The sequence below is a fragment of the Amphiura filiformis genome, chromosome 18, assembly GCF_039555335.1.
Source record: "Amphiura filiformis chromosome 18, Afil_fr2py, whole genome shotgun sequence".
Lineage (NCBI taxonomy): Eukaryota > Metazoa > Echinodermata > Ophiuroidea > Amphilepidida > Amphiuridae > Amphiura > Amphiura filiformis.
The window spans coordinates 20484556-20509364 of record NC_092645.1 but is presented as its reverse complement, the minus strand read 5'-3'; the positions used below and the strand labels follow the sequence as shown (position 1 = coordinate 20509364).

The following is a 24809-nucleotide window of genomic DNA, read 5'->3' as shown; positions in this document are numbered from 1 at the left end:
GGTCAAAGAGTACATCAGACTAACCGCGATGCTGAACAAAAGAAGTACATGTGGGAGGGGAACAATTGAACTAACGTGTAGCATGTCGAAAGTTCCCGCTTAAAAATCAATAGCAGTACGAAGACATGTGCTGAAGTCCCGACAATGGGCTATGTTATATTACCGCAGAGCGTGACTAGTAATATAAACCCAAACAGATTTCATAAAATCCCTACGCAATGCTCAGAATGCTATCATTTTCATTTGTACAATTTTATTAAATCTATTTAAGGGATCTGGAATGAGCGTTTTGAGCGTTTCGACAGTATTTTTGTGGGACATGAGAGCACATCAGACATATCGAATTGCATTCTGAATACGAAGAATGTCTTTCTGATATCAAATAATTTTCATTTACTGAAATCACGATATAATGCAAATTTTATGACAAATTATACAAATTTGATATTTTTCACATTTTTGATATATAACAGTCCTCGAAGTAAATTTTATAAATCTAAAGATATATGCTTAAAGTGTATGTAGCTGGGAGGAAAAGCCGACGATCAATTGAACATTTTGACCTTCCATATTGAACATATGGATTTTTTCCCAAAAAGACCTAATTTTTGTGTGTTTTGGGGAAAAAATCCATATCTTCAATACGAAAGGTCAACATTTTCAATTGATCGTCGGCTTTTCATCCCACCTACATACACTTTAAGTATAAATCATCAGATTTATAAAGTTTACTTCGAATACTGTTAAATATCAAAAATATCAATTTTTAATCATTTGCCATAAAATGTGTATTACATTGCGAATTTCAAACTATTTTAGCCCCAAATGAAGGTGTTTTGCTATGAAGAATCAGTAAATCATTCAACAATAATTATGTATGGTTGATATTGTCACTGTTTACTATTAAACTATAAAATCTCACATCACATGAGTGATGACCCCCTACCTGCCCCACTATTAGGAAAAATAAAATCACATAATCACACTGTCAAAGTGAAAATCACATACCCCTACCCCGACATTAATGAACGGTCCTGTATTTCACTGTTCTAAACAATGACACTATCTTTGGAACTTATGACGCTGATCGATACACATGGTTGGGTAGGTAACACAGCAAAATAGGTCAAGTACCATTGAGGCCTATTGACCTTGACCTACTTTGCTGTTTTACCTTGGTCTTTATTTGAATTGATTGATCAAAACGGAACCGTGACCGACTTTTTCGGCTATAACTCAAGAACGGTTCGTTCTAGATAGATCAAACTCAGGGTTTACTTTAACGCACAAAACACGCGTATTGACTCCTTCAAATCCATAGTCCCAAAGTCCAATACGTACAAAATCTTGAAAACGTACGCGTTCAGATATTTTCAGATTTGAATAGAGAAACACCCGATATTGTGCATTTATTCTCGGCTTTTGGCATTTAGGACCTACTCCCGATATGTAGGGCCCATCACATTTTGTCAGCATCGATCCATGTATGTTTTAGTGATTGCGAGTCTCTAAAATTGTACAGTGTCAGTTTGAAATCTTGCAAATTAGGTTCGGGTCCTTTTTTCTGTTTAAATGATGCACCAAATAATTGAATACATGAATACAAAAGCCACCCAAGTCCATGGGAAGTGATTTTGAGAGAAAAACCTGTGTATCATTTTAATTCCTTCAGTTAGATTAACCTGGTCAATATGGTAAGTTTTACGTGCAAATGAGTGGATTAACCTGTATTAGGTATGACGATTAGCATTTCAGGGACTTCGTGGGGTTCATTTTAAATTTTGGACTTGGGTGGTTTTTGAATCATACAAAGACAACAATGTTAGAATGAGATTACCACTAGTAAGATAATACAAAATAAAGCACACAGGTATTTATAATGTTGATAAGCATTCTGCCATGTAATATAAACCACACACTTTCCTTTATTAAACCCATTTTTGTTCAAATGTCACTCTCCAGCAATGAATGTGTTACAAGTGGACTTTTATACATACTGGATTTCAATCAATGTGTTACAAGACTCAAATCATGGAATTGGGTGATTCTTTCATACATGCTATTTTTCACATGCTCAATAGACACAGAGGATGAAGTTGAGTTGTTCTTTCATACATATGACAGGCCTATGTATAGCAACAATTTCCCATGCTTAACTCAATTTGGCCAAAGTATGGACTTGGGTGGCTTTTGTATTCATATATTCAATTATGTCTTCAATTGGACTTTAATTTTGCAAAATTTTCCCCCTCAGACACCCCCATGTGTAGTGGATAAACAAGTGACCATTATCACTTCTGCTTTCGACATTTGCCAAAATAGCCCGATGTTTCGCACAATTAATAGGTCTAATGGGGAAAACGTGACAACGAAAGGCTTTATGGACCGTACATAATTTCATAATTTTCGGCTTTTCAACTGTTCAAACTTAAATTTTACACAGTAATATAGTGCCAAAATGGTCCACCAAAATTTTCCATGTTCTAAGGGGGGAACATCACCCTGCGTAGTTGATAAGCATATTTCCACTTCTGCTTTCGACATTTGCCAATTTATGTTTAACACAATTTATAGGCCTACCATAATAGGGAAAACTTGCCATCCACGACGAAAGGCTCCATGGACTGCTCATTTCACAAATGTTCGGCTTTTTAAAACTAAAATTTTACACATTAATAGTGCCAAAATGATCCACCAAATTGCTTCAATTAGCTCTTCATTTTGCAAAAGTTTCTTACTCTCAGGGGGAATTTTTAAATATTATTATTTTCTTCTAAAATTGACCCTACCCCCTTCTGACTGCTCTAGATCTGCCACTGCTCCAAACAGTGGCATAGATTTCTTTTTGACTGGGGGGGGGGGGGGTCTTGAATTATAGTGAATCCAGCACCTTTTGGAGAAAGAATAAGTTTATGGTACAAAATATTTGGCCATTTTGAAGCTAAACTGTTAAATATTGAAATATGGTGCAAAAGTGGAATGAATAATTCGCAAAAAATTGCACTTTTGGGGCTAAAATGGCCAAATATGAGGTTAATTTGGTCAGAAACCTACATACAGGCGTTAACATTGGGGGATGATTGTATGGACCATCCCCTGGCAAAATATTGGGGAGATTTCCTCACCCCCATCCGGATCCATTGTTAAAAATGTCTTCAAAAATAATATTATAAAAATACCCCTTGGACAATGTTTTTGACTCCTTGAGAGGAAAAATTCACAATTGAAAGGGTAAAAAAAATGTGAAAATACCCCTTTAGCAAAATGCTTAAAGAAAACCCTGGTCAAACTATACATTTTCAGAATCCTTGTGACTAGAGGAATACATTGGAATGTTTGTCACACAATTTGAAATTTGACACTGTGTAAAGTATGATGACCTTTTCCCGCCAAAAGCTACTCCTTTTCAATTGCTATCAGACATTTTTTTGTAGCCTATGATGTCAACTACTTATGTTAAAAGTGCAGCGCCCCCCCCCCCCCTCAAGTGGTACCGTCCAACCCCCGGGCTCACATACTATGAGCAAAGAAGTTTCTTGAAAACTCAATTTCACATGTATATGTTTGTTTTTGTTTTTTCAGAATATGTCTTGCAAAAGCTCACTTAACTGCATGTACCTGAGGCCTCACCTTTGCAAATATTGCGGAATCTATTTTAATGACACCTGTCGATATCTGATCCATCTACATCACCACCAGATGAGAATTAGACCATATTGGTGTCCCGGGGGTGCCACTGTAATGGTGAAGGGGGGTATCAGGCGCGTCCGTGGACTCACAAAAAGGACCCTAAACAAGTATTGCTGAAACTGAAATTTGCACCCCTAAACAAGTATAAGTAGCGTGATTTGCTACCCTAAACAAGTAGTTGTCTTTTCTCTAACCCTAAACAATTGATGCAATTATTACCCCTAAACAACACTAAGAAACAGGTGCTTTTAACCATAAAATAAGTAAGAAGCTGTTGCCTTGGTCAATTTTGGAAATAACTTGGACCAAAAACGTATTTTTGTTTCCTTTATTAAATAAATGCATGTTTAATGAAAAGCTTGAACATGTTGAATGTAAAAGTGTCAACTTCAAAGGTGAAAACTGAGCCCCCTACGTACATATGAACTGTATCAAGAGATAGAGCTCTTTAAAATAAAGCTTTTCTGAAAAAAAAATGGACAGAGCTCCGCCGTCTGACAGAGAAATTTAAGGTTTCCAAGAGCTTGCTTTTTAATCACAAGTCACTTATTCACAGAGCTTACCTATAGTACTAGTAGTAGCCTCCATTAAAACAATAGTTTAAGGATGCACAACTATGTTTTCTCAAAATTTGAGTTGGCAAAATCCCTAAAAAAGTAAGTCCTAAATTTATTAATTTATTCAATTTGGCAACTGGCTAAATTGCGAAAAACAAACAACCAGGTTTTGAATTTGGAGTTAATAGGACATCAGTAAAGTGGTCAAACATCGTTTTTGGTATTTATCAATTCACCTTTTCGGTAAATCCCATACCCCTTTGCGAGTACACCTGAGAACTCGTCATTTGACGTCACGCCGACTTGTAATGCGCAGTAACGATGTTCGATAAACGATGTGCGCATCGGCGCGACGCAGTATGACGAGTTCTCAGGTGTACTCGCAAAGGGTTATGGGATTTACCGAAAAGGTGAATTATTAATTTAAATGAATAGGACTGGCAACCCACTAATTTCAGAAAATCATTGATCAATACATCATTAAAACAGTCAAGTGTCAATGTCAATTAGAATACCATGATAGCAGTTGTCTATGCATGGTTAAAGAAAATAGGCCTATATTAATGTGCCCGTGCTGCACCGTGAAACAAAGTCGAAAACCATCTTGTGGGCTTATTCTTTTGCACAAATAGACCTAAATAGTTAACTAAATACCTTCAGAAGACAAAGCATGTGTAGCAGTTGGATAGTTAATAAAAATATTAATGTGCATGAAAAATCGGCAAGTTGGAAGAAAATCATTTCGGAAACCATCTTGTAGGCCTAGGCCTATATAGTTTTTTTTAATGTGCATGCATCATGCGAAAGTCGGGAGAAAAACAAAGTCCGAAACCTTTTTGTAGGCTTATTTTTTTGCACCGATAGAGCTAAATAGTTAACTAAATACCTTCAGAAGACATAGCATTAGATGGTTGAGTCAAATATTACTGTACATGAAAAATCAGCAAGTCGGGAGAACATTATTTCGGAAACCATCTTGTAGGCCTAGCCATATAATTTTTAATGTGCATGCATCATGCAAAAGTCGGGAGAATAACACAGTCGGAAACCATCTTGTATAGGCTTATTCTTTTGCACCAATAGAGCTAATTAGTTAACTGAATACCTTCAGAAGACATAGCATCAGATGGTTAAGTAAAATATTAATGTGCACGAAAAATCAGCAAGTCGGAAAAACATTATTTCGGAAACCATCTTGTAGTCCTAGCCATATAATTTTTTTAATGTGCATGCATCATGCGAAAGTCGGGAGAATAACGCAGTCGGCCACCATCTTGTAGGCTTATTCTTTTGCACCACTAGAGCTAAATAGTTAACTGAATACCTTCAGAAGACATAGTATTAGATTGTTATTAAAATATTAATGTGCAGGAGAAAATTATTTCGGAAACCATCTTGTTGTAGACTACAACAAGATGGTTTCCGTAGGCCTATTAAATAATTTTTTAATATGCATGCATCAACGAAAGTCGGGAGAAAAATGATGTATATTTTTGCCAGTTTGGTATGGGTTAAGTGTCTAGCGTCGAAAGAATTGAGTCCGTTGGCAAAACCCCGGGGCAAAACTACCCTAAGTAGGGGAGAGCGGGGAGTGTTCGCCCTATTTTTTTTTTACTTGTCTAGCGATGTCAATTTTAAGGTTAGGGATGACCTGATTAGCCCATGTGAAAGCCCTATGTCTTAGCTATATACGGCCACAATCCCAGACCTATAGGCCTTACAATAGCAACAGGATAGAGCAAACAAAAAGTTTTGCAAAGTGGCGATCTTGCCCCATATTGGGGCAGGTTCGCCCATATGGTGGGGTAAGTTCACCCTAATCACAAAAAAAGGTTTAAACATTGCATAACAATAACATATTCAATGGAAACATTTAGCAAGAGTATACAGGGCATTCATTCTCTTCTGGGGAGTCACTAAATTTGTTGCAGGGGTCGGGTCAGGGTAAAATGTAGGGGTCCAAAGTGAGCTTAAACGTATCATGTTTACAACTTCGGGGAGAAATGGATTAGAACATAAACTGTGGTATGAGTAATACCGATATCACATAACTTTAAAAAAACATGTTTTTCAGTAGTTTTACCTTGTTTAATGGTTTAATTATCAATATTTTGCATAATACGCTGATGGGGCAGGTTCGCCCTCCAGTTTGGGGTAAGTCCGCCCGGGGAAGATATAGGGCGAACATGCCCCATCCTCAAAAGGGCGAACGAGCCCCTTGTGCACATTTTTTGTATTTTCTTCAGGGTATGCAAAACACAAATCGAATAAGGAGATTATAACTGCATTATATCTTTGACAAATCCCATATGTTCCCAATACAGATTTCCATTAAAACCATCTGTATTTATGTATCAATGATAATACAACATTATTAATGCAGAAAAAATTACGTTTTGGTGTACTTTTTTTGTTTTGGCTGCAGTTCGATGAACACGTCCCTATATGTCGCGTAGATAATATGAGAAGTTTATAATGACCTATGTCACCTAATTTTGCCATCACCAAATTCCCTAATAGCCGTAGTGCTGAGAAACAAGGGGTGGGCGAACCTGCCCCTAGGGCGAACACTCCCCGCTCTCCCCTACGTAAGAGCTCCAAAAACATACCCTTTTACACCAATTTTACATGGATTTGATACCCTATTCGCGTTACGCACGTAACGTGCCCTAGTCTGAAAAAATACCCTTTTTACGTGAATTTACGGACGCGCCTGATACCCCCTTCACCATTCGAGTGGCCCCCCCGGGATTGGTGTGGCAAGAATTCACGTATTATTCGTATTGAAGAGAACCCTTGCCAACTTTGTAATAAAAGCTTCGGATATCCAAGTCATTTGAAGCAACATTTAAGGATCCACACCAAGGAGAAGCCTTACAAATGCCAAATTTGTAATAAAGGCTTCACACAAGGAGGTACTTTGAAGGAACATTTAAATATTCACACCAAAATGAAGCTTTACAAATGCCAACTCTGTGATAAAAGCTTCACACTAGCACGTTATTTGAAGCAACATTTAAATATCCACACCAATGAGAAGCCTTACAAATGTCAATTCTGTAAGAAAGGATTTGCATACGCAAGTAGTTTAAAGCAACATTTAAGGATCCACACCAAAGAGAAACATTACCAATGTCTTTTCTGTAAAGAAGGCTTCATACACGCAATTACTTTGCAGCGACATGTAAGGATTCACACCAAAGGGAAGCCGTACAAATGTCAATTATGTAATAAAGGCTTCACACAAGCATTTACTTTGAAGGAACATTTAAAGGTGCACACCTTAGAGAAGCCTTACAAATGTCAATTATGTATGAAAGGCTTTGCATATGCAAGTCATTTGAAGCGACATTTAAGTATCCACACCAAAGAGAAGCCTTACAAATGCCAAATCTGCAATAAAGGCTTTGCACAGGCATTTAATTTAAAGCAACATTTAATGATCCACACCAAAGAGAAGCCTTACAAGTGCCAAATCTGTAATAAAGGCTTCATACAAAGTGGTGCCCGTAAAAGACATGAACAAACCCACACCCAGCACAATGAGACAACATGAAACTCCCGAAACATGCAACATGGCTTTCATCAGAACGATCACATCCACTGAAACACCACGGTATAATGCGCTATCGTAATGCTCGTTAGAATATGACCGTTGCTGGGTCAACTGGCTCACGCATTCTTTGCTATGAACCACTGATCGAAATGATCACAACACAAAGCCGTCTGCCATATCATAAATCGTAACAGGTGTATGCCCGGGGGGCACTCCAACTTTGGAGGTGACGCGTATGTAGGGCTGTTAAGACCCCCTTTTTCAGCATCGCTGTCACCCAAAGACCCCTTATTTGATCTGTCACCCAAAGACCCTTACAACTTCAATTTGAACAGCAACTTTCATTTATCACTGATTTTGTTACACATTTTGAAAAAATCGATTTTCGAGGTTTTTGTGGCACTGTTTTGGTTCTCACCCAAAGATTCCATTTAAAAAAAGGTCATGTTCTCACCCAATGACCCATTTTTTACATTTTGCTCTCACCGAATGCCAAAAATCATGCTCTCACCCAATGACCCCATATTTTTTACATGTTGCTCTCACCGAATGCCCCTTAGTGCGAAAGCGCCAGCCCTACACCTATATCCATTTCAAATTGAAGTGCCCCTCCTTCGGGGTGTGTATGAGCCTAGGCTTGATCCAGTAACCAATGGATATACTAACGTGCACTACGACAGCGAATTATAGCACATTATAGGGTATATTGCTGATCCACTGATTTTCCTTTTCTGGTGCATTGTGGGATAGAAAAGGGGGCAAATCGATCGCTAATTTGCTCCCTTTTCTATCCCACAATGCACCAAAAAAGGATAATTAATGGATCAGCAATATACCCTATGGTTTAATAACACTGACAGCTAGTTTAACTGCAATCATGACAACCATGTGCCATGGACTCTACTTGAAGCCATAAATGTATTATGATCTTATGAATGTTTAATGTTTTAAAACATGATTTTACTGTAATGTTTACACATGTCCCGGCTTACTGCCAGGCTGCTTACTGCAACTAAATGGAATCAGCCAAAGTTCGTAGGTCACCAGAGCAATTTTCAACAGTGTCATATACGCCGTTGAAGTGACGGCATAATCGGATTATGACGGGGCTCATGATTGTAGTTTGATGGAGACGATGGGGTCAAAAACTAGGTTGAAAATGTTATCGTGCCGCCAGTATATTCGTCTCAGGTCATGATTATATTTTGAAAGAGGGCGGGAGTAAAAAACTTTGATTAAAAAGTGTTATAAACACAAGGAAAAGCAAGGTTATCGGAAATATTCAATTATTATCATGATCATACCGGGGATCATACACGATACAAAATATATATAGGCCTACTAAACGGGGATATGCCACGGTACCGTACCTTTTCAGCGATTTTGGTATATGATTATGGGTGGGTTTTAAGTGCATTGAACCAATATTTAAATTATAAATCCTTGGCGCTGCTTAACCCTTTAAAAGGTTTTTTTTATTAGAGCGTTAATTATTACCCCGGGCCCCACCCGATTCACGAAAATAAAAGGTGAGGGGATGCCCAATATTGGCTTCCGTACAGTATGGTGACATGCTATTTATACGCATGCGCGTTTGAAAACATAAACAAATCATTGCGGAAATTCACAATCATGCTGATGGACAACTGAGTCACACATATAAAGGCCATATTAACCGATTTAAGCGACTGTAAGTATATCATCCGTATCTTTTGCCTAACTGTAATAGGAAACTCGAAGATATGCGTACTATAGAAATTAAACTGGTCTAGTACGAGGAACCCATACCGTACTTAGCTGAGACGAGTAACCCAAGACTTGCTTGCCAGTCCTATACGCCGTACCTATGTCTATGGGAAATACACACTTAACGATTTGCGCCGGTTAGAAACTTGAAAAAAAATCTTAAAAATTTTATCAATGTATATAAAAGTGGTACCAACCTTATTGTGCTTGCTAATTTAAGACTCGGTTGAAACAAAATTAAGGATCGAATGCATTTTAGTGTCCAAAAGGTACAATTATCGTCAAAGTTCTGCCGAAATCGGCACCCTTACGAAGGGGTTCAGAATTCGAATCAGGAACGAAAATATCCGATCTTTGCGATCAAAAACACAAAATTACAACTTTAAACATACTATTGGCAAAAGACATTATTACCAAACAATATAGAATAGAAAATTTGACATCATTTTCTCAAAATATTGAAGAAATTTGCTCACTAGACATCGAAAAAGTACGCAATCCAATTCCCGTTCAAACGCGTGAGAAACTGAAAGTGCATAATCAGTGACTAAGTAACCCATAGATACCGTAGGCCTACTTAGCTGCTAGTACGGTATGGGATGTATGCAGAAAGCTAACGCAACATAATTTCAATTAGAGCTTGTACGAAACCATACAAGGCTCCAGGAGCTTAAATAGCTGCATGTTTGTCATAATATTAATTACACAGGTTGTTGTAATACTTCTTACCTAAACGTTCATGTTTGATATTGTAATTAATACTCCATTATTATGGATCCAGAAAAAAAAGTTTCCGGAGCACACAATTCCAATGCAACTTCAACTTTTAGTGCTGTAAATACGAAATATCATTTGATCAGGTGTCACGTGGTACATATCAGCTCTGTGGCAAAGGGATGACATCACTCTGTTTGGGCTGTTTTAATAAGACTTCGATTTTAGTGCCGAAAGGTTGCATATGTACCGAATTTTTAAGATGCGTTTTTCATCTTTTTTGGTGATTGTACATACAATGCAGCATATGGTTCTTTTCATAAGGAACGCAGGATTAGTTTGATGGACAATTTAGAGTGAGTATATGTGCAATTTAAACACCTACCCTTTATAGTGAATTTCCAAACGGCTCGCCAAAAATCGCTTGCCCCCCTCCCCCTCTCAGCTTGCCAAAAATTATTTGCCCCCCCCCTGCACATGCCAAATTTTTGGGATTCCAATTTACAAACCTTTAAGGGGGAATAATACCATGATTTTCATCAGTACCCGTTTTCTTTTTTTTCTTGCAAAAAGTCATTTTAGCCATATATATTTTTTGTTTACTGTATCCTAGTAACTCAGATGTGTGTTTCATAACAATCCATAATTTATTCTATTCAACATGTTCAAGTAGGGTACATGAATAGAATACATTAAATCCTTTGTTATACTCTATAGAAAATCTAGTGGTACATGCAAAATATAACACTGAATAAATTAAATAAACACTTACACAATGGATGCATAGTCATTAGTCAATTTAATACTATAATGTATTGTTAGGAGAAGAAAAGGCTATTATGTCACCGTATGTCAGGTTATAGGTCAATTGGTTCAGGTCAAATTTCAGCATCAATTTTGAATACACATGTGAGAGTCTGTGATATCATAATGAGGCATAATTTTGATATTCTGTCTTTAACTGGATATATATCGAGAAGTGCAAGATGGATATACTAATATACCTTGGGATGTAAATGGTGAGTACAATTTAGAATGCCTAGTTGAGATGGATTTCACAAATAAATATAAAATATTTACCAAAATCACAAAAGTTAAGCTTACGGAAAACTACCCAATATGGTGGTATAGGTGACAAGAAATACAATTTTTTTCAACATTGCTGTAGTATGGTTGTGGTAACCTGTTACCTATGGCTTAATTAAGTTTCAGTGAAATAATGTCACAAGTTAAAAATACAAACTAAGCTCAACATTGAAAATAGAAGCATTTTAACCAGTTCCTTTTTTGATAGTTGTGGAGCACCAAGTTCATGAAGTCATAAAAGAAATCAGGAACCACTTATTCCCCATTTTACATATCAACTTTATTTCCCTAATCTGTTAGCAACACATATCCAAAATTTTAACGAAATCCGTTGATAGTAAGCTTTCCAAAATGAAGTGAATTTAAATCATCAGTGATGTACCACCTTTTGGCTTCTACATGTACTTTTAAAAGCATGTAAGCTACGTTGATACCGATGCCATCAATAAAACGAGAAGATTTGCCCCTTCATTTTGCATACCACTTTGTCCAATTTTGTTTGTAATTTCTTCACCAAATGCAAAAAAAAATCAATGGGTGTAGTACCCCCTTAAACGGTCTATAAACTCTATATACATGTTGTGAGCATATTTAAGCGTTTTCGTACTGTTTTCCTAAGCCTTTTAAGAGCGTTTTATTTAAAAAGCGCCCCATAAATATGTGCCAAAAATCGCCCCCCCCCTCGGCTTGCCAAAAATTGCCCCCCCCCTTTTGGCTCGCCAAATATTTCTTGCCCCCCCCCCAATTTTACCCTCCCCCAGGGCTCATAATTATTGCACAGCCCCTTAATTGTCAGCTCAGAGGCCATAAAGTCCAGATGTGATGCCAATGAATATGGATACGTATTACATGCAGTGCCAGATGTGCAAGTGCTCATTTACAGAGCTGAAAGTAGTTGTGTCAAATCGTCTCAATAATAATATTATTACGATGGAAATATTTAGTCAATCGCATATTATGCGATGCAGTGGCGTAACTGGGGGCAGGGGGAACGTGCCCCAGGTGCCACCCTTAAGGGGGCACCAAATTGACTGATTCAGCATCGATTCTGTACCCTTCCAAGCGATGAAAGTCAAAAGATTTGCCCGCTTCGCGCACATTTCAGCACAAAATCAATTGACCGATATTCAACTTCTAGTAACCAAAATTAATTAGTGGTAGGCCTTATTTGTCCAAAATTTTGCACGCTCCGCGCGCAATTTTTTCAAGAGTGGGGGCGCGCCATTAAGTATCATTAGCCCTGTGGGCCACAACCTCTAGTTACGCCATTACCTCCGTCCAAGATATTATCGGTTGATGGTAGGGACACCAATTTTGTTTCTTGCCCCGGGCACTACCAACCCTAGTTACGCCACTGATGCGATGTTCATACCATGGTGTGTGGGACGGTACACACACATCAAAGGATATAGCGCAATTGATTGGATTGACAGTAGTAATATTAAATTATTCTCTTCGAATGGAGTTAAACTTGTTTTGCAATGCCCTGTAACAATAACATGATAGTCAGGGTCAGGGGACGAGCATACCGTAAACGTTCGCCTAATGGCGCTTTTGGATTCTTAGAAATGTGAGAGCGCCATCCTTGTAAAATCTCAACAGCATTAAGGATACGTGTATGTTAAATTGAGCAACCTGGACATAATGCCTCAGAAAAAATATCGTGACATGACCCAATACTTTAGGTCACTAGGTTAGTTGCTAGAGCAGCAAATGTTTTGGGGTTTCTTCAGGTATTCTTTCTCAAAGTGCCATTGGACTTAATATTTAAACCAATTCATACGTTATACCTAACTCATATTGGTAAATCTTTTTATAACATTGTAATTTCTTCATACTTTTTAAATATTCTGCAGTTCAAAATTACACCCGTCTATTGTCTGACCCGTTAGCTCAGTCGGTAGAGGGTGCGCCTTGAATGGTGAATGGTACTTGTTCGAATCTTGATTTCTGCCCACACTTTTATGTGAAGAGGGGTCAAGAAATGTTTTTGGATTTTGTCCCCATTTTACGAACGAATATTGTGAATTTTTTTTAATTTAATTTTAATTTTCTTATTTTTTTTTAGATAAATAGGCATTGCGAACAAACGGCAAAAAAAACCGCCGACAAAATTTGCTCCACTTGCTACCTATCAATGCGTGATATATTCCACTACATTTAACAGTTAAATGACCTTTGAAAAATAGAACGGCCTCAGTGTTTCAAATTGTGTAACTACATTACTTTATTCATTTATGCATTATAAATGATCAGCTATTTTTTCTTTTATTAAAAGGATCGAACCCAATTAGATCAGACCATTGATCATATAACTATCAGACCACGAAGTAGTTACGTAACTCCGTGATGGTATCGGAACCAAGCACTGTTCGATACTGAATAGTTGTTGAGTGCACATAATATGGAAAGCCATTGGGGTATTGTGTGCCTTCCAAAGCGCCTTATAACATGTTCTCATTGTGTTGTGGAATCCTAGCCAGTATTCAATGATAGCTATAGACAACGCACTGAATGGTCTATTGTTCTATTGTGTCCGATTTGAGCGCTGACATATTGGAAAATGTTGCCAATCAATATTCATGAGAGTGTACATTCAACGTCCAATTTTCGAAATTGGGTGACTTGTGCTTGGCAGGTGTAAAATACATCTGACTGGGCGTTTTAAATACGTACCGCATAAAGGCATTGGCATCATCGAATGGCTGCCTATAGTGCTGTTAGTGTTAGGCCTATGTGTGTGTGTGTGGGCGGGGGGGGGGGGGGGCTGTGTTTAGTTTCTATAATAATTATTATAAGGCCTACATTTATTTGTCATTCATTTCTTTTCCTTTCTCTGTACTTGCTAAAGTATCACTCCCTCTTCTTATCTCCCTTCCCTTCTCCATCCCTCTTACGTTTTGTCCCCTCTCATTCCTATCATTTTCCTTACCTTTCTATTTATTTACGTCTATTTATTTATTTCTCTTTATTTCTTCCTCTTTCTCTCTTCCTCCAGTCCCCTCTCATTCTTCATATCCCCTCCTTCAACCTCATCCCCCCTTCAGTAGAGCTGCCCCCTTCAGTACGCCACTGATTATGACATTCTCCTTCTTAAAATAAAATAAAATAAAATCTCAATTTGTAAAACAACTTTTATATAGGCCTATACCGGTATACTTATTATAATTATGTTACATGTATACGTAGCTCCCGGGACGTAGCTATTTAATACCATTATAGACATGGCAGCCATGATGTGTAATCATTCAGCAGGCGCATTCAATTTATTTAAATGAAGCACCTAATGTCAGTGGGGTGACAACGAACTATGCATTAGCGGCTAATGTGTGCCTTTTGTGCTTATGGCTACTCAATCACACCCTTGGGTTTATGTATAACAATAGGTACTTTTCATTCCATTAAGCGCTTTCACGCGACTTGCATTTGATCACTTATTGACAGTAGCCTGCTAGGTAAAGCGTTAATACACTGTCGGGTCAGCTTACCGATTTAATGGTGGAAGCCCTTTGTCCCAAACAAAAGGTACCTTTCGATGAATAGCTTGTCAGATTTCAAATCGGCACAAGGTTTCAATGCGTTACGTAATCTATTTCCTCTCCATCTTATAATAGCTCCATGGCTATAGAGGCCTTGCGTTTATCGATTGGCTCCAAACAAAGGATTTGAACCGGTTTCTTCCCCATAATCATGGCGCAGTGCAGTCCATTCAATCAAATGTTGTCATCAACCTGTTTGATCGTAGTGCATTTTGTTATGTGTGTGAGACGAACTGTCGCGGTAGATGCAATCATGCTTTTGTTGAATGCATTTGAGTAGTCCGCCATATTTACGGGATGATACGTCATATGCACAGCTTCTATTCAGTTAGTCGTTGTATGATTTTGTTCGTTCACTCATTCAAATTTTATTTATATCATTTGAAGACTGAGCCTATTATGATACATCCTCCGTGGAACAGTTTCAAACAAATATAGCTAGGGATTATTGGGGCAGAGGTTATCTTTTGAATCCTCTTAGAGGGCTATCATTTTTTTCGGAAGGGGGGTCCCAAATTTACAAAAAGTCTGCGTCAATAAAATTGCGCACCCCCTATAATTTTTCGGCAACAAAAATTTTGTGATCCCAAACCCCAAAATTTTATTGAAATCAGTCTTTTTGAATAAAATAACACACTTTCTGTGGTCATCGTGTGACTCCCTACATTTTGGTCATAAAACATTTTATGACCCCTCCTATTATTCTTTCCAAGACTTTATGACCCCCGTGTATATTTGGGACCCCCCCCCCCCTTTCGAATAAAATGATATACCTCTTATGACCACTGATGCATAGGCAAGGACACTCCCGCGAATTGAAAGACTTGTCGCACGCGCGAGTTCGTCTCACACACATAACAAATGCCTATATAATCAAATAGGTTCATTACAACATTTGATTGAATAGATTGAGTTACTCTAAAATGAAACGATAAAAACAAAGAATCATGAAAAAAGACACATACAAGATAAAATTATACAAACAATGTTAAAGATACAATCAAGAAAATAAAGAATAAAATTTCCTCAAATCAGAAAAAAAACATTGACAGACATAATCTGTCAGAAATTACTGCATGGGATTCGAACCATCAATCTTCTCCACAAGTTCTCTTTATCCTCGCACTATAGTCTAATGCTCTGCTCACTGGGCCACAACGTATCATGTGATTGATTACCGCATTATCATGAACAAGTTTGTTCGATCTTGTTCATAATTGTATGTGTCGATAGGTTTCACCATTTAACTACACGTACCCTTAATGATCAGTGATAATAGTCGGCATTTACAGGGATGGCGCTCTCTCATTTCCATGAACTCCGTAGCGCCATTAGGCGAACGTTTACGGTATTTCTTGCATGCACTTTCAATTTCAAACTATTTTAGCCCCAAATGAAGGTGTTTTGCTATGAGGAATCAATAAGTCATTCAACAATTATGTGTGGTTGATATTGTCACTGTTTACACATGGCCTTCAGGATACTGATGGAACCCTTTAGTCAATAACTACACTACGCAAAAAAAGTTTCTTTATGGTTAGGAAATTTACCCACTATTAAAATCTAGCGACTAATTTTGTACGTTTGCTAAATAATCGCATGCGGACGATTGTCCTGCGCATTTTAACACCTCAATCACTACTCTACGTCACTCCTGAGAAAAGATATGAATGTTTAAGTAACACGAGGTCGAAAAAAAAAAAAAAAAAAAAGGCCTATTCAAGTTTTCAGCATAAAGAACACAAAAACAACAAACATGCAGATAACATTTTTTGTTTAATTGCTGAGCACATTTCAGGCATCATACTGCCGGTTCCAACTTCACTTGAGATTAATCTCTTTCTTTACCAGTCTTTCAATACGTTGTGTGTCCACCGTTGGCTTCCCTTCCAGCACGCGGCGTCTCATGCTCCTAATGAGGCGTCGAATGTTACCTTGCTCAACCCCGTTCCACTCGTTGATAACGATGCGACACAATCCCACCAGAGTTGTATCTGCCTTTATCTTCTTGTTGACTCGTCTCTTGTGCTGATCCCAAAGGTTCACCAAGTGGTTAAGATCAGGGTCTCTGGAGGGCCACTCAAGTGTCTCACTTCCTTCTGTTTCCAGGAATGCAGCTGTAATCATGACCTGTTTTGAATCCCTTTTCCAAATCCATCTCTCAAAATGTAAATGTCTTAGTACCCACTCACCTTTGTCTTTGATCATTCATCTGCACAATAAGCAAAGGATTATCCAACATGCATCAATTAAAATGCTTTAAATTAAAATTGAAAAGGCGGGAATAATGAAACGGTCTTGGATCAGTGAATCAGCTCTAAAACCATTGAATAGGCTTCTTTGCAATTTTCATTTTCGACCTCGTGTTACTTAAACATTCATATCTTTTCTCAGGAGTGTCGTAGGGTAGTGATTGAGGTGTCAAAATGCGCAGGACAATCGTCCGCATGCGATTATTTAGCAACCGTACAAAATTGGTCGCTAGATTTTAAAAGTGGGTAAATTTCCTAACCATAAAGAAACTTTTTTTGCGTAGTGTATTAAATTTCACATGACCCCCCTTCCCCACCTGCCCCACTATTAGGAAAAATAAAATCACATTATCCCCCTGTTTGTCAAAGTGATAATCACATACCCCCCCGACATTAATGAATGGTCCTGTATTTCACTGTTCTAAGCAATGACGCTATCTTTGGAACTTTTGACGCTGATCGATACACAAGCCAGCAAAGCCATGGCTGGGTAGGTAACACAGCAAAATAGGTCAAGTACCATTGAGGTCTAATGACTTTGACCTACTTTGCTGTGTTACCTAGGTCCTTATTTGAATTGATTGATCAAAACGGACATTTTGACACCACTTTTGGCAAAACTTTGATGTTTTTGACCTTCATAGAGCCAAAAACGTGACCTGACTTTTTCGGCTATAACGGTACGTTCTAGATAGGTCAAACTATACATTTTCTGAATCCTTGTGATTAGAGGAATACATTGGAATGTTTTAACACAATTTGAAATTTGACCCTGGGTAAAGTTTGATGACCTTTTCCCGCCAAAAGCTACTCCATTTGAATTGCAATCAGACATTTTTGTGTAGCCCATGATGTCAACTACTTATGTTAAAAGTGCAGCTCCCCCGTCAAGTGGTACCGTCCAACCCCAGGCTCACATAGTATGAGCAAAGAAGTTTCTTGCAAACTCAACTTCACGTGTGTATGTTTGTTTTGTTTTTTCAGAATATGGCTTGCAAAAGCTCAATTAACGGTAAGCTCTACTGCATGTACCTGAGGCCTCACCTTTGTCAATATTGTGGAATCTATTTTCATAAGACCTGTCAATATCTGATCCATCTACATCACCACCAGATGAAAATTAGACCATATTGGTGTGGCAAGAATTCACGTCAACATATTATTCGTATTGTAGAGAACCCTTACCAATTTCAAAACAGTAACAACGGCAACACACACAAGGACACATTGAAAGGACACATGCAGGATGTTGAAACCGCCGGCACCAAAGAGAAGCCTTACCTATGTCAATATTGTAATAAAGGCTTCACACATACAATAGATTTGAAGCAACATTTAAGGATCCACACCAAAGAGAAACCTTGCAAATGCCAACTTTGTAATAAAAGCTTCGGATATCCAAGTCAATTGAAGCTACATTTAAGGACACACTCCAAAGCGAAGCCTTACAAATGTCAAATCTGTAACAAAGGATTCTCAGAAAAAAGTAATTTGAAGAAACATTCAAGGATCCACACCAAAGATTTTCCTTACAAATGCCAAATCTGTAATAAAGGCTTCACAAAAGCAAATCTGAAGCAACATTTAAATGTCCATGCCATAGAAAAGCCTTACAAATGTCAATCCTGTAAAAAAGGCTTTGCATACGCAAGTAGTTTGAAGCAACATTTAAGGATCCACACCAAAGAGAAACCCGACAAATGTCAAATCTGTAATAAAGGCTTTGCCTATGCAGGTAATTTGAAGCAACATTTAAGAATCCACACCAAAGAGAAGCCTTACAAATGCCAAATATGTAATAAAAACTTTACACAAGCAAGTAATTTGAAGAAACATTTAATGACCCACAACAAAGAGAATCCATACAAATGCAAATTCTGTACAAAAGGCTTCACACAACCAAGTCATTTGAAGCAACATTTAAGGGTCCACACCAAGGAGAAGCCTTACAAATGCCAAATTTGTAATAAAGGCTTCACACAAGCAAGTACTTTGAAGTCACATTTAATGATCCACAACAAAGTGAAGCCTTACAAATGTCAATTGTGTACTAAAGGTTTCTATCATTCAAGTGGTTTGAAGTACCATTTAAGTACGCACACCAAAGAGAAGCCTTACAAATGCCGAATTTGTAATAAAGGATTTAGAATTGCATGTCATTTGAAGCAACATTTAATTATCCACTCCAAAGAAAAGCCTTACAAATGTAAAATCTGTAATAAAGGCTTCACACGAACATTTAGGTTGAAGGAACATTTAATGACCCACACCAAAAAGAAGCCCAACACATGTCAAATTTGTATTAAAGGCTTCACACATGCAAGTGATTTGAAGGAACATATAAAGATACACACCAAAGAGAAGCCTTACAAATGTCAAATTTGTAATAAGGGTTTCACACTAGCAGGTACTTTGAATGGACATTTAAATATTCACACCAAAGTGAAGCTTTACAAATGTCAATTGTGTGATAAAGGTTTCTACCAATCGAGTGGTTTGAAGCAACATTTAAGGATCCACACTAAAGAGAAGCCTTACAAATGTCAAATTTGTAATAAAAGCTTCACACATTCGAGTGATTTGAAGCAACATTTAATGATCCACACCAAAGAGAAGCCTTACAGTTGTCAAATCTGTAATAAAGGCTTCACGAGAGCAGGTACGTTGAAGGAACATTTAATGACCCATACCAAAGAGAAGCCTTACAAATGTCAAACTTGTAATAAAAGCTTCACACATAGTAGTGCCCGTAAAAAACATGAACAAACCCACACCCCAGCACAATGAGAGAACATGAAACTCCAGTGGGATGTTTATGAATCATAATTAAAAGGGCATTTCGTGATCCACAGCATCATCCCCCCACTTTTCTCAAAAAAAGTTGAGATTTTTATATCAATGGAAACCTCTGGCTACATAATGTTTATGTACAAAATATTTCTTGCAGATTGAATCGTTTGGCAAAGATATCGTGAATTTTAATTTCGTTCTGGTGCACCAGAACGAAATTAAAACACATTGTCTATGGATCATGGTAATACACATAATCATGCATAACTTTTTTAAGATTTTGGGAATAAGTTTTTTTCATGGATATCAACTGAAAAATGCCATAAAAAGAGGATGCTAGGATCACGAAATACTCCTTTAATGTATGATCTTACGATATAATATGAAATAAATTGGTAATTTTTTTTTCAAACCTGATTTTTACTCTATTTGCAATGTTTACACTTGTCTCAACCTATGGAAGTAATTCAGCAAAATCACAGTGCTTTTGCAGATAATAATATTTCTATAAATTATCGGGTTAAATATATGAAAAACAGACATTTTCTGTAAAAATCACACATATCTGACCTACTCGACTTATCACAAACAATGCTGGATCCATGCCGTGTTCTAAATACATGAGCTTGGAGATTCAGGGCAGCATAATAAGAAGTTAATGGGGTGTTTCGTTTTGCCCCGTGGTCCACTTTGCCCCGGTCTCCCCTACTTCAATATGAATTGGATAGACCTATAGGTGTATGTAGGGCTGGCACTTTCACAGTAAGGGCATTCGGTGAGAGCAAAATGTAGGGTCATTGGGTGAGAGCATGCATGACCTTTTTTTAATGGAACCTTCAAGTTTGTGTAAGAGCCGAAACAGCGCCACGGAAACCTTGAACATTGAATTTCTGGTTCTAAGTGGCTTCAAATTTCTTTTCTTTTTTTTTCAAATTAAGTAACAAAATCAGTGATAAATGAAAGTTGCTGTTCAAATTGAAAAATACCCCCCACCCGAGAATATCTTTGTGGCGTAGCTAGAGTTGTGGCGCCCAGGCTAAGGGTACATAATGGCGATTCTTGAAATAATTGCGTGCGGAGCGCGCGAAATTTTGTTCAAATAAGGCCTACCACTATGACTATAAGCCCGGGGCACTCAACTTTGGAAGTAACGGTATATGTGCCTGTCAAGAGGCCCCCTCTTTTGAAGTCGACTATACCCGATGGCCCCCTTTTTTAAAGTCATATACCAAATGACCCCCTTTTTTTTGGTTACGGCTACCCAATGACCCCTTTTTTTGGTTGCGGCTACCCAATTACCCCCTTTTTTTCTAGATTTTCTAGAATAGCATCATCGAAATGCAACAAAATATGCCGAAACTTTCAAATTTTGCTCAATTTTTTCAAAATGATGCCGAAACTCAAAATTTTGCTCTATGTGTTCAAAATGTTCTACCCGATTACCCTTTATTTTTAATCTTATACGGTACTCAATGACCCCTTTTTTCAGAATATTATACCCAATGATCCCCTTTTTTTTTTTGTTTGTACCCAATGACCCCCTCTTTTAAAATAACGCTTTGTATACCCGATAGGCCCCTACTTCGCGACGCCGGTAGGCACATCCCGGAGGCACATACCCTTCACTTCTAAAGTTGAGTGCCCCCCCGGGGGAACAAGAAGTTGAATATCGGTTTAATGTTCTTTCATTGATTTTGAGCTGAAATGTGCGCGAAAATTTTGACTTCCATCGATTGGAGGGGGCAGAATCGAACCACCCACCCTCGGTACGTGTCTTTCACTAATCGCGCCGACAGCCGAGAACCACCAAATACGGATGACCGCCTGGTCTGTATTATATAAAGCCCAAAATTTTCTGTTTTACAAGTGTCAAATTCCGCTTTTCTCCACTTTCTATATTTTGCGATAATAACATTTCAACAACAAAAAAACTGTAACGATTTGCTTACCTTACTGCTTAGGCCTACTTTACCTCGGCGTCCTTCTTAGCCTATGTTCAATGTCATCCTTGAATTTCAACATTAAGAGGGTAAGATGGGGTAAGTGGGACACTTAAGGATATTATTAGATATAAAACTCATGCATGTTCAAGTGAAAAAAGATCGGACTTATAATTCAAGTATAATCCTAGGACAATGTCTGGTGTTAGTTTGGGGCGATACTCCAATTCAGTACAGAAGGGCGGGCCAATTATTATCCAATGACTCAACTGTCCCACTTCAGTACCGTCACTTTGGGGTAAGTGGGACACATTCTGGGGTAGGGCGGGGGTACCGGTAAATTTGACACATGCATTTATGATATTATTACATTGAAAAGAAAATAATGTTACAACAATGCATATTTGTATTGGAGCATTTGGACATTATCACTGGCGTGGCTGTAGGGGGGGGGGGGGGGCAATTTCCATGTTTCTTGCATTGCATGCCCCAACCGAAAATTGTCAGTATCGACACGAAATAGGCCGATTTAGTCATTTACATTGTGCTATTTCAAACTTAGGGCCGAATTTACCATAAGATCAGATGGGTCCGGGCCCAGGGCACCTAAAATTGCCTAATGTATGTTCCCCAAAACACCACGTTTTGGACCGAAATATAGTAACACATTGTAAAATTGTGCACTGGCCATTCGATAAGAAGTACCTTCATTTTGGGCTAAAATTGTCTGAAGCAGCTTTTTAGCCAGTAAATTAGTAAGAATTATGGCCAAAGTTCATTTCTTTTAAAGGAAGGTGACCTGATATATTTGGAAAATCAAATTCTTTAAAACTTTTACGTATAACATAAAATGTCATCCCTTTCAAGCACTCATACAAAAAGAACACGTAAATGTTTTTTGTAAATGTGACTAATTCCTAATGGAATTACATTTATACAGCGTGATATTGGTAGTCTACAGTGTTTTTATTAATGATAATCATCAAGATCATGTAATATATTGATTTCAAGTGAACGGCCCTATTTTTCTCATAAACATATTGAAATTAGAAGTTCCAACTCAGTGTACTTCCGAAGATATCATTAAAAAACTGTCTAATTAGTCTCAAATATGGTATACCATATTTGAGACTAATTCGGCAGTTTTTTGATGATTTCTTCGGAAATTTACCGATTTGGAACGCCAAATTTCAACTTATATGTTTATGAGAAAAATAAGAGCTTTCATCTGATACCAAAATCAGCATTTTAATGAGGTAAAGTGGGGGATGAGATTGTCAATCAGGTTACCCACCTTTAAGACCAAATTACTAATAAAAAAAGCAAATTTTTCTCGTGGAGCGCGCAATTTCTTTGAAAAAGTAATAATTAACCCAGTTTTCCATTTTCTCTCTTGGGCTACTGAGTACTGTATTGCAAAATTTATACTTATTTCCTTTGTTTTTTATTTTTCTTTGATAGTTTTACTCTGAAAGTACACTTTACAAGTTTATTAATTTCATCAGAATACACGAGGCAGATTTTTTTTTCTTGGTTTTTAGTGACAAAACCTCAGAAAACCCACGAATTTGCAATTTTCAGCCACAAAATCAATAATTAAGTCATTCAAATTATAGGCGTGTTCATAATTAAATTATTGAGCTTGTTGGCGGCAGTATTATGCAATTTGAGAAAAATTGAGAGATAATATATTTCATTTAGCATTTTACAAGCATGATAGCATATGCAGCAAATCATGATGAAAGCATGCAATTTAGCCAATTAGGGCCTATTTATTAATTATGGTGTCCCACTTACCCCATCCACTTGGGGTACGTGGGACTAAGTTAAATTGCATATAATGCCGCCAACAAGCTCAAAAATTCAATTAACACTGAAAAGCCTATTGAATGACTTGATTGTGTGGCTGAAAATCGTGAGGTTTTGTCTCCAAAAACCAAGAAAAAAATCTATTTCATTTATTCAGATGCAATTAATAAACATAATGATAGTAGGGCTAGTAGTAGTATTTTTTTTTTTTGGTATAATTATGTTAATAATGTCCTAATGCTCCAATATAAATATGTATTGCTGTAAAATAATTATGTTCTTTTAATCATAAATATATGTGTCAAATTTACCCCTATACCCTTATGTGTCCCACTTACCCCAACACTTTGGGGGGGGGTGGGGTAAGTGGGACAGTTGAGTCATTACATAATTTGGCCCCGCCATTCTGTACTGAATTGGAATATCGCACCAGACATACATCATACATGTAATCCTAGGATTATACTTGAATTCATTCATTCATAAAAGGTTTATTAAGAAATTGTCATCACAGTATTAAAACCGAATTGCAACAATTTTACATACAAATTCAACAACATAATAATAATCATATATAGGCACGATACGAGAAAATTACAAAAATATCCAAGCAGCATCAACTAGAATTAGAAAAACATAAGTCCAATCTTTTTAGCTGTTTTTATTCACTTCATGAGTTTTATATCCAATAATATCCTTAAGTGTCACACTTACCCCATCTTACCCTACGGGCCTGATCGGAATTAAAGCCATAATGTACGATCTTATAATATGAAATTGGTTAATTTTTTTTTTCAAACCTGACTTTTTTGCATATTTGTAATGTTTACACATGTCCCAACTTGTACGATACCTAAATGGAATCGGCCAAATTTGTTGTCTTTGTAGGTCAACAGAGCAAAGTTCGACATATTATCATAATTTAAAAATTATGATAATTTAAAAATTATGATAATTTAAAAATTATGATAATATGTCCTCCCATAGAACTGCATGTTAAATGGTCAAAATATCCAGTGGGGTTTCTTTCACTTTACCTCGTTATTTCAACTTAAAATGGACAACAACCCTTCCCGGCAGTTAGGGCCTATTACTAATATTATTTCAACATTTTGAATAAAGAATAATAA

At 37.4% G+C, this 24809-nt stretch overlaps 1 protein-coding gene across 1 annotated transcript in view; it reads left to right on the top strand.

The window, feature by feature from the left end:
* LOC140139020 (uncharacterized) overlaps window positions 1–20160 on the top strand; it is a 69013-nt gene extending 48853 nt beyond the window's left edge. The window contains 2 exon segments of the mRNA XM_072160801.1: window positions 6985–7800; window positions 18125–20160. Of these exon segments, the coding sequence (XP_072016902.1) occupies window positions 6985–7800; window positions 18125–19927 (2619 nt within the window). The 3' untranslated portion in view covers window positions 19928–20160.
* Window positions 20161–24809: the final 4649 nt, after the last annotated feature.